Raw genomic sequence first — 15913 nt, 5'->3', positions numbered from 1 at the left:
CAGCAACCATATTGCACCAGAACGCCCACCACACACCAGCTTATTGGTGGAGAGGAGACAGAGTGATGAAGCCAATTAGTGTATATATATATATATATATATATATATATATATGTATATATGTATATATGGGGATGATTAGGAGGCCATGATGGACAGAGGCCAATGGGCAAATTTGGCCAGGATGCCGGGGTTACATCCCTACTCTTTTTCTGAAGGACATCCTGGGATTTTTAATGACCACAGAGAGTCAGGACCTCGGTTTAACGTCTCATCCGAAGGATGGTGCTCTTTGACAATATAGTGTCCCCATCACTTTACTGGGGCGTTAGGACCCACACAGACCACAGGGTGACCACCCCCTGCTGGCCCCACTAACACCTCTTCCAGCAGCAACCTAGTTTTCCCAGGAGGTCTCCCATCCAGGCACTGACCAGCCTCAATCCTGCTTAGCTTCAGTGGGAAACCAGTCTTGGGCTACAAGGTGATATGGCTGCTGGCTGCAATAAATCAATTAATACAATGTATGGTAGGTGCCCAAAGGTTAAGACTCTTTAACCTCAGCTTGCAGTACCTGAAAGTATTAACACATAGAGCGTGCTGTTATTCCCTTATATCCTTGCTGTAAAAGCCTTGCTGATATTCAGACCAAAAAATAAAATTGAGTAACTTCTCAGGTCTGGACTCCATAGCACATTTTTTAATGACCAAGGACTACCCAGATGTCGTCTGACTGACATGTAAAGCAACCAATCACAGTTTGTTTTGTTCTACGTCATGTTTAGGGGTGTGAAAATGTAATGTCGACTTCCCTACAATAATAGGCCTAGTGTGTAAAACTCCTGGACTTATTTTAAAGAGTATATGCCGCGAACTTTACATACTTCACATCCAGCGTTTAGTTGATCCTGATAAGCGTTTATTATCACAGTTGTAAACACAACGGCGTTCTTCTTAAATGAGAGGGTTCGGCCTCACGGCATCTTTGTTTCCAGGCGGACCGCTAAATAACGCAACACACGTCTCCCGGATATCTTGTAGAATTCAACCAATCAGATGACGACTTCGAAAATCCTGAAGTGTTTTCAGTTAAGTGTGCCATATGCATCTGACGTTCAGCCAGCGGTCCGTGGGTGGTCTGAGGCTGAGACTGACAGTAGTGGGGCTTCATTGCTGATTTAATTTGTGTTTGAATCGGTTGGGTAAATGATTCAATGACTCACTCAATGAATAGCCGTGTTTCCACCAAAATTACCCAGAACAATTTGTCCCAGGAACTTTTTTTTCCCCCAGACCTGTTATTGTCTGCGTTTCCATCGTGGTCTGAAGTACCGTGAAGATTAGGCAAATTAGTCCAGTGACATAGGAGTGCGGTCGACTTTCCAGTTCGCATTGGATATCATCCTCCATATATAAGCTTAATAAAGCCTGAACTCCGTCTTCGGTCCATCGGTTGTATTTTTTAAAGTCCATTGTTGATTTGAATAGCATTAAGAGCAGGCGCGCTCAACTCGCAAAATAATTTATGGGTGCGAGTAATAAAAAACGTTTATCAAAAGTAAAGATGAAAAACCGCACTCTCAGGTTCTATTTTCATACATTTATTATTACTATGTCCTCACAGACGCGTTTCGGCCTAAGCCATCATCACACACTGATGATGGCTTAGGCCGAAACGCGTCTGTGAGGACATAGTAATAATAAATGTATGAAAATAGAACCTGAGAGTGCGGTTTTTCATCTTTACTTTTGATTTGAATAGCAAACAACTCTTACAGCACGCACCACAACTGACTTTTAAAAATGGTGGTTGAAATAAAATGCTGTGTGGAGTCAACCAATCAAAATGCTGCGTGAACTCAACCAATCAGCATGTTCAGCGCCCAAGTCCCACCTCCGAAAGTTCTTGAACTTTGAAAAAGTACTACCTTACGAGCAGGGACTTTCTGAGGGGGGCATTTTTACCCAGAACTTAATTTAGACCCTGGTACCTGGGTTCCAACACACTGAGTACCTCCCCAAAGTCCCTAGTTCCTGGGGAAGGTTCCTGCGGTGGAAACGCTAAAATCTACTTTCTAAATTGGTAGTTCTTTTAAATAATTATGTATTTTAAAAAAATATGTTCTATAGTTTGAATGTGTGTAGTATCTGGACGTACGACGTTCGTCAAGTTGTCATTATCATGTTGACCTATCAGCATCAGTTGCATCGCTTTACTGCCTTTCATAACTCCTCTCTGTGGCCTCATGGGATAGTAAAGTGTCCATTGGTATTTTTGCCTACTATATTGTAGGGAGTAGGCATATTATTTAGATGCAGCCAGTCACTTGTTTTGTTTCTCAATGAATCCGTGTTTTGAACAAATCGGCTGAATGAATCAATGAACACAGTCTCTTTTCACCACCGACTGGAATACTGATATAACCTGCAGAAAGAGTTGGTGAGAAATACAAACCACTGATTTACAGACTGTCTGTCTTGAACACGCAAACACTAATTAGCGGAGTAATTCAGTTTTAATGGAAAATCTTCTGCTAAATGGCAGCTAATTAAACCAGCTATCCAAAACAATCAAGACTGTTGTTATAGTTCTTATTCCAGTTCTACATATGAATCATTTTACAACTAATCAAGTTTAGTTGGCTATCATTCACATTTTTTCCCTCATAGGGTGAATTCCTGGGCTCTGTGAGAATTGGATACACCATTGGTCACACTGTGTCTCTTATATCCCTCATTATCGCCATCATCATCCTGTGCTTTTTCAGGTAAGTCCTCAAATACAACTCAAAATATACCATTGATGTGTTTTATAGGACAGGAGTCACAAGACCTTGGCTCTTTATGGCTTTTGCCTCTCTCACAAGGAAGAAACTCTCAAATAACTCAAATTTGATAGTTTTGTTGTCCTCAGTGGATACCCACATTTTATGTGATTGATTCTGCTGTGATCTAGCAGCAAATCAGTGTTCTGCTAAATCACACTGGTGTCAAGCCAGAAGACCTTGTTCAAAATGCTCCGTTTTATATCACATTTAACAATACATTGCGAAAGTACACCAAGTCAGGCATTTGATTGGGTTATACACAGTTTCCATTATTGCACAACCTCCCAAACAAAATGGCTTGTAACCTCTGAGATGCAGCTTTGCAGTGCACAAGCTTCTCAGTAGTAAATTAGCTCAGTGACCTCAGAGGTGAAGTCATATCTCAAGTGTATTGAACAGCTTCCTCTTTTGGCTTACATCACACTTAATTAAACAGGAACACAGTTCTTGAGAGTCTTGATATGTTTAAGCTCTCATATAGTATACAAGTTTCCTTCTCAGCTTTGAACACAAGCAGTGTGTTTGAACAGAATGAGCTGCTCTCCTCAACATGAACAACATATATGAATGAAGAACATTCATTTGAGTGCAGATAGTAATATGTACGGAAATTTCATGAATTGTGAATTGTGAATTTGATTTTATATATATATATATATATATATATATATATATATATATATATTTGTGTTCCAAATTATTATGCAATTGACATATCAGTAGGATTTTAGTACAATAAACATTTAAACATTCATATTTTAGTTTTTCAAAGAAAGTGTTTGTTTGTTTTATTTCTTGAATCTTTTTAGATAACTGGTATCAATATCATCCTCAGACAGGTTTGTTAAAAAGTTTGCCAGGTCTTCTTATGGAAAACCTACTTAAATAGGTTTTTCCACATTATTAAGCAAGTCATAGTTCTCATGCTATTTGGGGTGGAAGAAAGATCTTATGAAGATGAAAAGCATGAAATGGTTCAATGTCTTTCAAAAGGTATAAAAACAACTAATATTTTGCGGAAACTGAATAGATTTGTGAGTGATTTAAAGCACAGAAGAACCTGATCAGATAAAGGCTTATTAAGGGAAGTGTCTGTCAAACAAATGAATTGTATCAAAAGTACAGCTATAAAAAGCCAATGCTGAGCAGCAAACAGTTGAAAGATTATGTGTAGCCTATTTTCAGTCATCTTTAGACAGATGCATTTACATTGTGACTGTGCCTCAGATGCAATCAACTCTTGCAGGGTAGATCGATCTCCTGTGGGAGGGCGAGGGCGTAACAGTTTCCTATTGTATGTAGCCCTTTTGTCTTAATGTATAAAATTCTGTCTCGCAGACATTGGGATGGGGGAGGTAAGCTAGAGGTAACGTCCCCAATAACCAAAACAAGCAAGTACACTAAGTGCACTAAGTTCCCGTACGAACCGAATGGACCAATTATCTGCGCAACATGACTGAAGTCTGGTTTATTTAATTGTGCATGTGTGGCACGCGAATCACTGTATACTCTGCGCGCGTTCACCTGCGCGTTTCAAACGTGTGGTAAGATTTGCGCGAGCCATTCCTATCGTGACGCTGATGATAAAATGTGTGACCCATTTAAATTCTATTGAGAATTTGCCACTTTAAAACGCTATGGAGAAAGTTAAACTTGATCTAAAACAGCCACATAAACTGAAATGACTGATGAAGAGAGGAGAAAACATCATCTTGCACCAGCATAAACCAGAAAACGTTTTAAACTACTCATGACCACCTTTACTAGAATGTATCACTTCTATTGTATTTATTGTGGTAATTGTTGACTTACTTATTATAACTAACTAATAATAGATTATCTGTCAAGGGAACCGATTTTTCATTACATGTTGTAGCAACCTATAGTTTCTATGCTACTTTCCATGACAAATGCTATAGATAAAAAAGAAAGAAAAGTTAACATTGCTCAAAGCATGGTAATGAGGAGCCATCAATGGTCTTACCTGTGATTATCCTTATTGTAACAAATACTAGTTAAACAATTACAAGAACTTTTATAAGGCTGAGTACAAGTTAGAATCAAGAGCTTTAATGTCTGGACCTTCCTGAATTATTGACTAAACAATTGGTTTCCCCCATGTATAATGTGTGTTCTGCTAATAATGACAGATATTAGGAAAAACCTGGCAGAAGACTGGAAATTAACATAACGTCAATATTAAAACATTTTAAGGCGAGACACTACTGGTGAATAGGGTAAAATTTTAGAATAATAGATATCAACTTCCTCAGTTGATTACTTAAACAAGTATATAAAAAAAATGTATTACAAGTTTTAGAAATTTGTATGTTTAATTATGCAAATTAGGCATTCTCTCATTAAATATGCACGATTTTGCATATATTTTCGGTAGATAGATCTGAACATATGATAAAGCCAGGTGCAAAATTCTTTTTTCATTTTGTTTACACACAAGATGAAAAAAAAATCAGGATATAGGCTTGCATTACCTAGGAAAACAAAATATACTGTCCATAGCCTTAAAAAAAATCGATTTTCGCCATATTTTTTGGATTAAAATGTCACATAAATCAAGCCAGGAATGATTTATTAACGATCCCTCTGAAAATATCTTCAGAATACTGCTAAGTGTATAACTGGAAAGTTTGGTGTACATAGGTGCTACATAGACTGAGATGTTTGTACTGGAGAATGACAAAAAACTCATTTTGAGAAAACGGTTAAAGTTTTAAATAGCTCTAAATGAGATTTCGTCATTAGCTTTAAATCCCCCTTTGGACATTCACGATTGGTTACTGATAGAAAGGAAATGCCCATATTTGGGTTACATAGCGTTGTGCAGGAGACTCATGACAGACTTCAGTAAACAGACGGAACTCGGCATGTTGCGTTGGAATGCTCACTTCTTGGTAAATTCGGGAGAAACTTACTGCCGCAAGTAAACAAAATGTAATAAAATAAACATCTTAATGTATATTTTCAACGTTTTCTTTATAGCAGCTTGAAAGAACACATATTGAAGGAGTAAACTAGCCCAAAATCTCAAAACTGACCACTGCATGACCACTGCATGTTTTTGCCTGCTGTGTCTCGCCTTAAGTAAAGTTCTGCTGTTGAGCAGCAAACAAATATTTGAAGCTGCTGGTGTCTCTGGAGCCTCAAGAACCTCTCCATGCAGGCTGCCAGTTGTGCATAAAGCTGCATTTCAGCCACCCCTAACCAAAGCTCACAAAGAGAAACCTTTACAATGGGTTTAGAAATACATTTTTAAATAGTTTACTGACGAATGCTGTGCTGCATTGGTCCAGATGGATGGATTTCTGGATGGTTGGTGAATGGCCACCCCGCTCCAACAAGACTGTGACGTCAACAAGAAGCTAGCGGGTGATGATTTGGGCTGGAATATTGGGAAGTGAGATTGTTTGAAGTGTTAACCGTTTATCGGGGTCCCAGGGCATGCTCCCTCATGAGATTTATTTGTCTGCCTGCTTGTTTTATTTATTTTTGCAAAATGGTCTTTTGTGGTACCATCCACATACAAAGTTTGTTAATAACATAACTGCGTGTATTTTATATTATTTAAGCACCTAAAACCTTAACAGTGTGAGAATTTTACTTAAGGAGGTTTTCCATTCACCTAAGAAGACCTGGCAAAATACTCAACAAACCTGTCTGAGATTGATACCAGTTACCTAAAAAGATACAAGAAATAAAACAAACAAACACTTTCTTTGAAAAACTCAAATATGAATGTTTATTGTACCGAAATCCTACTGATATGTCACTTGCATAATAATTTGGAACACAGTGTTTATTATGTAAACTTCAGCACTTGGTTAATTTTGTTTTTGCGCATCATTTATTATGTTGAAACAAACCACTGAGTCTCTTTCTGTCTTTGCTTTCCAGAAAACTGCACTGCACAAGGAACTACATCCATATTCACCTGTTCATGTCCTTTATACTGAAGGCTGTGGCTGTAATAATGAAGGATGTTGTCCTGTATGAGGTGGAGGACTGCCACTATGGATCTGTAAGTGGTTTTTAAGAAAGGTATCATGTAAACAATGTTTACATCTAGAGAAATACGCTTTTTAACAAGTATAATGTCCCGTGTCATGATGACGCCATTTCCGTGGTACCCTTGATTTCTGGTTTTCTGTTGAAACCAGATGCTTTAATGTATTATGAGTTTTATTAGACAGGTGAGCAACTGTTTGGATACCTTTATCGACAGAAAACTAATTGTCATATAGCTCAACACGGTTAGTCTTATTGTTTGAATCTCTTGTTTTCTTGATTTACCGCGAATCGCGAGTAACAAGTTTGTACCCAAAAAGTAAATCAGACAACACTATTTTGTCAAGTGGCTAACAGCAAAATCAGAAAGAGCTTTATTTGTAGTAACACAGTAATACAGCATGTTCTCCACCATAAAATGTTTTAAAATGAATTGCATGCCATTTAGCAGCACAGTCATCCAGCTTTTATTAATATGATATTATAATATCGATCTAGATTACTGCAGTGTGCAACAAGTGTCTCACAACAGCCACCAAGTGAACGCACAGAGTAACATTATAACAACTTTCAACACACTCAAATGTATTTTTAGTATGACTGTTTTGTTGCGTCACCCCACAATTTTAATTCGTCAGATAAAGTGACCCGTATGAGTAGTAATTCAGCATTTACGGCTGTTTTATTAGAATTAAATAAAATAATGTGAATTTAAGCGATCAAATATTACTGTAACAAAGTTCAAGTTTAGGGCGGAAGGTGGCAGACATTAAACATAACTTTGATTGTAAAATATGCATAAACAACTAAATGAAAGGAGCGTCAGCGACCGACTGCGGCATATAAACATAATAAAACAGAAAAGTAAAATGTCCCAGTCGCTCGGCCCGTCCTGCTTCATACCACTGTAACGCTAATAAAACTTTAAAACTTTAAACTTTAAAAAAAACTTTAAAGCTCATTAACCCGTCGGACGGCTTTTCATCTGCTGTGGAGGTAAAGACGACAACTCCCATGATTCCACGCTCATTCACGGCTTCATCAAGCTACGCTTTTGTTTTTGTTTTGAATAAGCGACCCCTATGGAGAAAATGAATGGGAATTTTACTTCCGGCCCAAGGCCTGACTGATGAAAATCTAACCTCTGAATTCTGCCAATGATCAGAATGAAGTACTGCAGAGAGATATGTAATAAAATGTGATATTCCAGTTATTTTTACAATTATATTTCCTGGTGCACTGTAAAGCGTATTAACAGGCAACTGTTACCTTAATGAGGTCTTTTTTTAACTGAACTAACAAAAATGACTAATATTTTTGTAACCTAATGTAAGCCAGTTTGATTTAATAATTTCACTTGAATATTACCACATAAAGCACATTCATTAGGTTATAGGTGTATTTGGTTGCGTTCTACTTTATTTCTGCTTTCTTAGCTGAATGTAACTGCACCTGGTGAAAGCAATTGATTTCCCCCCCCTCTTAACGTAAGAAACAAACAGCACAGACTCCACAATTGATACACTGTCAGGAGTAAATTGCTCTAATGTTTTGTCATAAGGTTTGCTCTTTAAATGTTGGTTGGTAAAGTGCTCATTAATCTCATTTTGTGGCGAGGCGTAGCCGTGTTTGAGCAGTCCTTTAAGATCTTTGAAGAGTTTGTAAATGACCTCCCTCATCCGGATATGGTCGACGCTGTATTTACCCAGCATCATGGTAATGTTTGGCTTGTTTAGTGCCATTTTCATATTCATTAATAGCATATGTGTTGTGCTCAGATTTAAAAAAAATTATAATTGTGAAGTAATAACATTTCGTTAATAAAGAGTTATTAGATAATAAAGGGTTATTAGAAAAGCTTACATTTTCGACGGCCTGTGTGTGTAAAGGTTTAATAGTGTGTTCTCTGTGTGTTTTCCTGTATAAACACTCTTCATCTGGCTCTGAGTGTTTTGAGTAGTCTGGACGCAGCTGTTGGCCAACAGAATATGTCACATCTGTCACAACAGGGTGCTCAAACACTCATGATGGCACGGTATCCCCTCCGTAAACACCCTTGCAAGGTCACAGCAACATGTTTGACATTTAAGCGGCCCGTAGAGGAATCAGGCTTAGTTGGATATTGTTGTTAATTAAAATGGATTCGCTATATAGATTGTTTATGTCTGTGTGATTATTGCAATAATTATTAACACTTCTGGGTGATAATTACATGTAGTATATCTGAACAGTCAGTGCACTACAAGTTTCAAACATTAACAGACCAGCATGCGGAGTTCTTTATATGTGTTTACACTCTTTTTAATGCCCCTCTTTAGAAGTATTGCACAATGTCTTCTAGTGCTAAGCGCATGCAACACACCAGCGCAAAGGCATTCCCTTTGTTTAAGTACATGGTAAACATGCAAGACCGCAGTTCCTGTTATAATATACACAAGTGCATAATAGTTCTAAACAAAATCCTCTCTGCATTTTACAGGTGGGCTGCAAGGCTGCGATGGTTTTCTTCCAGTACGGCGTCATAGCCAGTTTCTTCTGGTTACTGGTGGAGGGTCTGTATCTGCACGCTCTCCTGGCTGTGTCCTTCTTCTCTGAGAGGAAGTACTTCTGGTGGTACATTCTCATTGGATGGGGTGTGTATGTGCATGTATCTCAGTGCCAGTGAAATTAAGATATATGGCCCCTCAGTCTCGTAACTCTTCACGACAGGAGAGAAACGCCTGTCAAATATGAATGAAAAATTGATCACTAAAGTCAATAGGACCTTATCCATGTATACACTCGAGATTTAACAATTAACCTTTACATTGACGTCACTATATTGTGTTGGAAAAAGTTTCACATCACATTTCTTTAAATTAAGGATTGTATAATGCGATAAGCAGGCTTGAGGCTAATTGGAAATTCCACTTGTTTTATTGAATTCCTAATGGTTGTGAAGGCCAATTAAATAAGGAATCCCTGGAAATATGCCTTCATTTATGCCTTAATTTGTCAAAATCGTGTGTATTCAAATATAGTCGATATGTGTGTTACAGGAGTTCCGGGTGTCTTCATAACAATCTGGAGCATCACAAAAGTTTATTTACATGATATTGGGTAAGTAAATGGAGCTTGTTCAGAGAACTGCACTTTGCTTCTATAAAGCCATATAAAAAATACTTGTAGCCACCATTACCTAAGAGTAACAAATGGAGTAAGGATGTAACTATTTGTATGAGTTTATGAGCTGAATTTCTGTCTTCTGCACACCTTTTGCCGATAGCCACAGTATAGCTGACACTGTAAATTTCACTCAAGGCTGTTCCTTGATGATAAATGACATGCCGTTATGGAGGTCAGTAGTCTATATTTAGAACAGAGCTCATAGGAGTGGACATTTGAAAATAATTTACGTGGATATTTTCTTCTTCATTGCCTCATTTGTTTTTGCATTAAATCAACATACGTTCAAACAGTGATGGTCCACTTTTTTAGCAGCCTTGGGTCTGGAAATATTTTTCCACATTCATTTTGAATTTTAAACAATTATTTAACAAAGAGTTTAAGAAAATAACTATATCAATCAGCTTTGTTTCAATGGTAAAAGTGACGTTTAACTCTTCAGGATTGACTCTTTTCACATTTCCGGGTTTCTCAGAAGCGGAAGTCGTCATAGTTGGGTAAACCTTTACAGCGGTGAATGAGAGAATACATTAAATATTTTTTTGTGTTCCCATGTGCTCAACTAGCATAAGAAAAAATCCACAAATGTTTTCACATCTTTCAAAAAGAGGAAAAAATATATAGATAGATTGATAACGGCATGAACAACCTTGTAGCTCAAGGTAGATCTCTCTTAAATGGTTTGTACAGTATTGCCGAAAATAAATTTCTCTATGCAGAAAATGAATGAGAATTTTACTTGCAGAACCCAAATGTTTTGCTCCATCACCGTAGATTCATTCTACAGCTATAATTTCCTTTTAACAGATGCTGGGATCTTATTGACGATGATCTGTGGTGGATTATAAGAACCCCTACGTTGATAACGATACTGGTGAGTGGCCGTACAGCAGCATTCAATTCTAATATGGCAATATAAAATAAACTAATTTGGCAAGTGGTGAATGCAATATTCAAATAGGTCATAATCTGTTTATTCTGTTTTTCTCTAGATGAACTTTATTCTCTTCATTTGTATCATACGGATACTTCGTCAGAAAATCAGTTCCCGAGATATTGGGAGAAATGAATCACACCAGTACTCGTGAGTTTTTGTGTTAGACCATAGACACCGCGGCCTTACATGTACAATATAAACACAAAAGTACTCCAACATATGCCATTTCTTTCGATTTACAGGAGACTTGCAAAATCAACTCTACTTTTGATTCCCTTGTTTGGAATGAACTACATAATCTTCGCCTTTATGCCTCATCACATCACGTCTTATGTGCGTTTGGTGTTTGACTTGATCCTGGGGTCTTTCCAGGTAAGCAGCAGGGGACTGAAACATGTTTTTACCCACAGCTGCACTCTTCTATAAGCAATTGCTTATCTAGTTTGGATTTCTTAAATGCCAATAGAATACTAAGATTGGCCACAGCAATAGACTCAACGTGGGATCTGCCAGCTTGCCCAGTGATATTATTCCCTCGATGTTTGTTATGCAGCTAGATGAAAAGGTCGAATGAGGATATACAAAAATGGCCTTAAATCCATCTTTTTCTGAAGTCAGATGAGTTGAAATTTAAATATGTGACCCTGAACGACAAAATCAGTCACATGGGTACATTTTTTTGAAATTGAGATTTATACATCACCTGAAAGCTTTCCATTGACATATGGTTTGTTAGGGTAGGACAATATTTGCCCGAGATACAACTACTTGAAAATCTGGAATCTGAGGGTGCAAAAAAATCGAAACATTGAGAAAATCGCCTCACAGTTTTCCATTTATGTTCACAATTCACTGACAAAATAAATGTTTTATATATTTGCGGTTGGAAATTTACAAAATATCTTCATGGAACATAATCTTTACTTAATATCCTAATGATTTTTGGTATAAAAGAAAAATTGATCATTTTGACCCATGCAATGTATTGTTGGCTATTGCCACAAATATACCCGTGCGACTTGTGACTGGTTTTGTGATCCAGGGTCACATATAACATTGATTTTGTGGTCTAAGATGGTAATTTCTTTCATTTGATTTATAATCAAAACTGATTCTGATTAAAACAGCATGAATGTACTGTATATTCTATATTCTAGTTTTTTTTTTAATTTGTTTGTTGCTATGACTGACTTTTTTTTCTTCAGGGATTTTGTGTCGCAGTCCTGTACTGTTTTCTAAATGGAGAGGTAATATGACCAGAATTTAATTCTTCTTTATATTTTATTAAATCAGAGAGAATTGCAAATGCCAGTTACACAACCAGTCAAATGTTTGGAAACACATGACTGAATTTGTTTCTTGTGATCATAAAAATCTTTTAACAAAAGCAACTGTAATTTTCTTTTCCCTGACCTCATTCACACACTGTCCAGGTTCAGTCTGAGATTAAACGAAAGTGGAGGCGGTGGCACATGCAGAGATTTCTGGGAGCTGATACCAAGTACCAGCAGCCCTCAATGGCAAGCAACGGCCTCAACTTCAGCTCCCAAATCACTATGATGACGAAATGCAGCCCGGCCACACGTCGCGCTTCCGCCTGCCAAGATGACTTCTCCACCGTCTGAATGCCGAGCGATGCTCCGTTTATAATGGGACGCAGAAACCAATGAATCTGTGCTGTACACCGCACCACCTCCACCATGGGTGCAGCTCCGTCGTCATTCCTGTAGGAACTGCCCATCTCACTGCTCAGCAGGAACATGAGGGAAACCGTGCAGCTCAAGGCTTATGGGGATGTTTTGGCATGTGATGGTGGTCATAGCCATCATTTCAAACAAATCGATCAGGAGGGAAACATGCGGGTAAAATGGACTCTTTGAGGTTTGATTGTGTTTCATTAAACTACTGACTCCGAACAGCAAAGGACGCTGTCTTTAGTACAAGAATGCGATCAGAGTGATTTTGCTGAAGAAGCGGCATTTGATTCGTGGTCCCCATCCATCGCCTCATTTTGGTGCACAACACCACCACAGTCATTAATCTTCTAGTTGGTATCTGTCTGTGTTGTGTTTTTCTGTTTCCCCTGCTCTCATTATGCTGCTCAATATTTGTCAGACTCTTAATAATCTGTAAAGCTGAAAGGTGACCTTTTAGGTCTCTTGTGACCAGGTTTTATTTTTATCTCCTTCCTTATTCCAGGAAAAAAGTCATGTGATTCAGACAGACTGACATTCTGCTACAATCCTGTTTTTGCGTCCTACCCATTTTTGTCATGTGCTTGCATGTCTGTTGACATGTGGACAAACACAAACGTCTCTCATAAAAGCAAGCTTACTTGTGCAGCTGAAGTATAGTGCGTCATTCTATGTGTTTTATGATAGTGATTTATAGTGTAATTGTATAGTTCTATGTTAACATTTACATGGGTTGTGTAACTGCACTGTTGCATAAAGACAATTGTAGACGCATTTTTTTATGAGATTGGTCTTTCTAAAGAGGATATTTAGTCCAAGATCTTTTTAGCTGTCAGAAGTACATGCGTATAGTTGCTGGCATGAAAATGCTCCTGCATGTTTGCATGCACAGTTCTTGTAGTGTGAATAAGATGTACATTTAAGAGAAAATGTCCCTATAAGAGTGTTGTTGCTTTGTTGTTTTTTTGAAAGTGTATTGTGGATGTTGTCATAGAAAGTATACAGATCAATTTTATTACATTAGGTCCTATGTCTTTTCTATTAAATTATTTATTTTCAGTTATTTTTCTATTTTCTATTTAACGATCATCAACATCACCAATAAGCGATTTAAATGAGTTTTATTTAATTTATTTTAAATAAAACTTCATTTTAATAGGTAATTGCCTTCAAAGTTATATATATATATATATATATATATATATATATATATATACGCACACTCATACACACACACATGCTCCTGGGGGGGGGGGGGGGGGGGGACTACTTAAAAAGCCATTGCTGTCTCAGAAAAACATCAAAAACAGAATAAAGTCTTTGGCAGAATAAGGGAAGTTGTGTGTGGACTGTGGTTTGATGAATCACAAAGAAATGATGATCCAGAGCGGCGTCTTCGAAAATCTGCTGAGAAATATTATAATAAAATGCATCTCTACCACAGTGAAGCATGGAGGAAGAGTGTCATTGTGTGGGGAGCCTTTTTAGCTGCTGGTATTGGTGAAAAATCTGGTATTGTAAAAAGTAATTTAATGCTTTGGAGTAACTGGAGAATATTGCAGGATGGCTTGCTTTCCTCAAGGAAAAAGTTGTTATCTAAAGAGGAATGATCAGATGTAATTTTTCAACAAGACAATGCTCCTGCCCAAATTGCAAAGACAACCAAGAAGTGGCTTGAGAACAAGTCCGTCAGGCTCATGTTTTGGCCTCAGAGTCCAAATTTGGTCTCTCATTAAACTCAAACGAACCTTTAACTTTTTAAAGCCATCAACATTGAGTGGAACAACACTGACTCTTCTTCAGGAAAAAGCTGTCTGCAAGTTGGGTAAGGCTATTCCGTGCTAATTTACTGCATTTGTGCAATTCTTGATAATTTCTATAACTAGTAATTTGTGATTAAAAGGGTTTAGACCATTAAACAACCACTTCATATTTTTTGGTTTGGCCCATTTTATTTATTTATTTTTGCCCATGAGTGTGTGTGTACATATACTGTATATAGGCTATATAGATTATATATATATGGATTGACTGATTAATCATATAAAAATTATGACAAATGTTTTTTTTTTTTTTTTTTTTTCTGTGGTAGGTATTCATTTACAAGGGTCTGAAAACAAGCTGAACACATTGTATTAATTCTGGCATTAAATCAACCACAATAGCATCTGCTTTGTTTTCATTTATTGTGGATTTCAGATTTCTCCTGAAGTTTAAAAAAAAAAAAAAAATCATGTAAACGCCTGCTAGAGACATTACTGCTAAGATGACAATCAAATCTTGAGCAAGAATGATGGAGTGAGAGAAACCAGACCCAATGAAAGGTGAGAGAGATCTCATCTTTGTTTATCTCCCGTCTGAAACACATCTCTCATTTATTTATCTACCAAATCCCTTCTTAAATTATTCTCGTAACTCTCTCTCTCTCTCTCTCTCTCTCTCTCTCTCTCTCTCTCTCTCTCTCTCTCTCTCTCCTTATCCCTTTGTGTAACTCTACATATAACATTTTCAATGTGTGAATACCAGGCAGCTCGTTGATGACCAGACAGATTACCGAACTCAGCATGGCCAAGCCTGGTTTAAAATTACAGAGAGATCTCCAATACATAAACAAAATGTTTTATTTTATTTTATTGTGAGCAAATGAGCCAACAGGAGGCAGTGACTCCTGAGGATTTCATTGAAATAAATGCACTCCCATGGGGGGAGGGCTGGAAACCAAGCCTAGAATCACATCATGTTAATTAGGTAGATATAAATATTAATGAAAGCATGAAACCCCCTCTTATAACAAAAGCCTCAACTACTTCACAAATGGACTGTTTAAAGACTATGGCATATTATAAATAAATTATCATAACTCATTATTACAACTATAAACATCTTTGTTTGAGAGGCTTATTATTAGATGCCCTATACTGACATCAGTTTGTATAGTCCCTATGATTTATGGATATTTGTGAATTAGCCCAAGCTCACTCATAAAGTGCGAAAATCACTAAGATTTACAACCTTCCTCTTACACCATGTTGTTGAGGACATTTTTGGTGTCTAATGATTCTAATCTTTTTTGATAATTTAATGCTTAATGGGTTACAGCAGCAGAGCCAGTGTTAGGGCTTGTTCACACACAGAACTATATTATGTTCAGATTCAGAAGAAGCAGAACAGAAGCGGAAGTCGTAATAGTTGGGTGCATGGGAGAATGCATTAAATATATATTTTTATTACATGGCTTGGTTGAATTCTAATGTAGAATGCGGTCT

The 15913-nt window shown here is 37.3% G+C and overlaps 1 protein-coding gene across 1 annotated transcript in view; it reads left to right on the top strand.

Annotated features, from left to right (window-relative positions):
* Positions 1-13709, top strand: part of vipr1a (vasoactive intestinal peptide receptor 1a) — a 32261-nt gene extending 18552 nt beyond the window's left edge. Inside the window, exons 5-13 of the mRNA XM_079875772.1 lie at positions 2671-2768; positions 6741-6864; positions 9331-9484; positions 9890-9950; positions 10824-10890; positions 11009-11100; positions 11196-11325; positions 12159-12200; positions 12387-13709. Of these exons, the coding sequence (XP_079731898.1) occupies positions 2671-2768; positions 6741-6864; positions 9331-9484; positions 9890-9950; positions 10824-10890; positions 11009-11100; positions 11196-11325; positions 12159-12200; positions 12387-12578 (960 nt within the window). The 3' untranslated portion in view covers positions 12579-13709. The remainder of the gene's footprint in view (positions 1-2670; positions 2769-6740; positions 6865-9330; positions 9485-9889; positions 9951-10823; positions 10891-11008; positions 11101-11195; positions 11326-12158; positions 12201-12386) is intronic.
* Positions 13710-15913: the final 2204 nt, after the last annotated feature.

The sequence above is a fragment of the Squalius cephalus genome (genome assembly GCF_949319135.1).
Source record: "Squalius cephalus genome assembly, chromosome: 7".
NCBI lineage: Eukaryota > Metazoa > Chordata > Actinopteri > Cypriniformes > Leuciscidae > Squalius > Squalius cephalus.
This window is presented reverse-complemented; position numbering and strand designations above follow the sequence as displayed.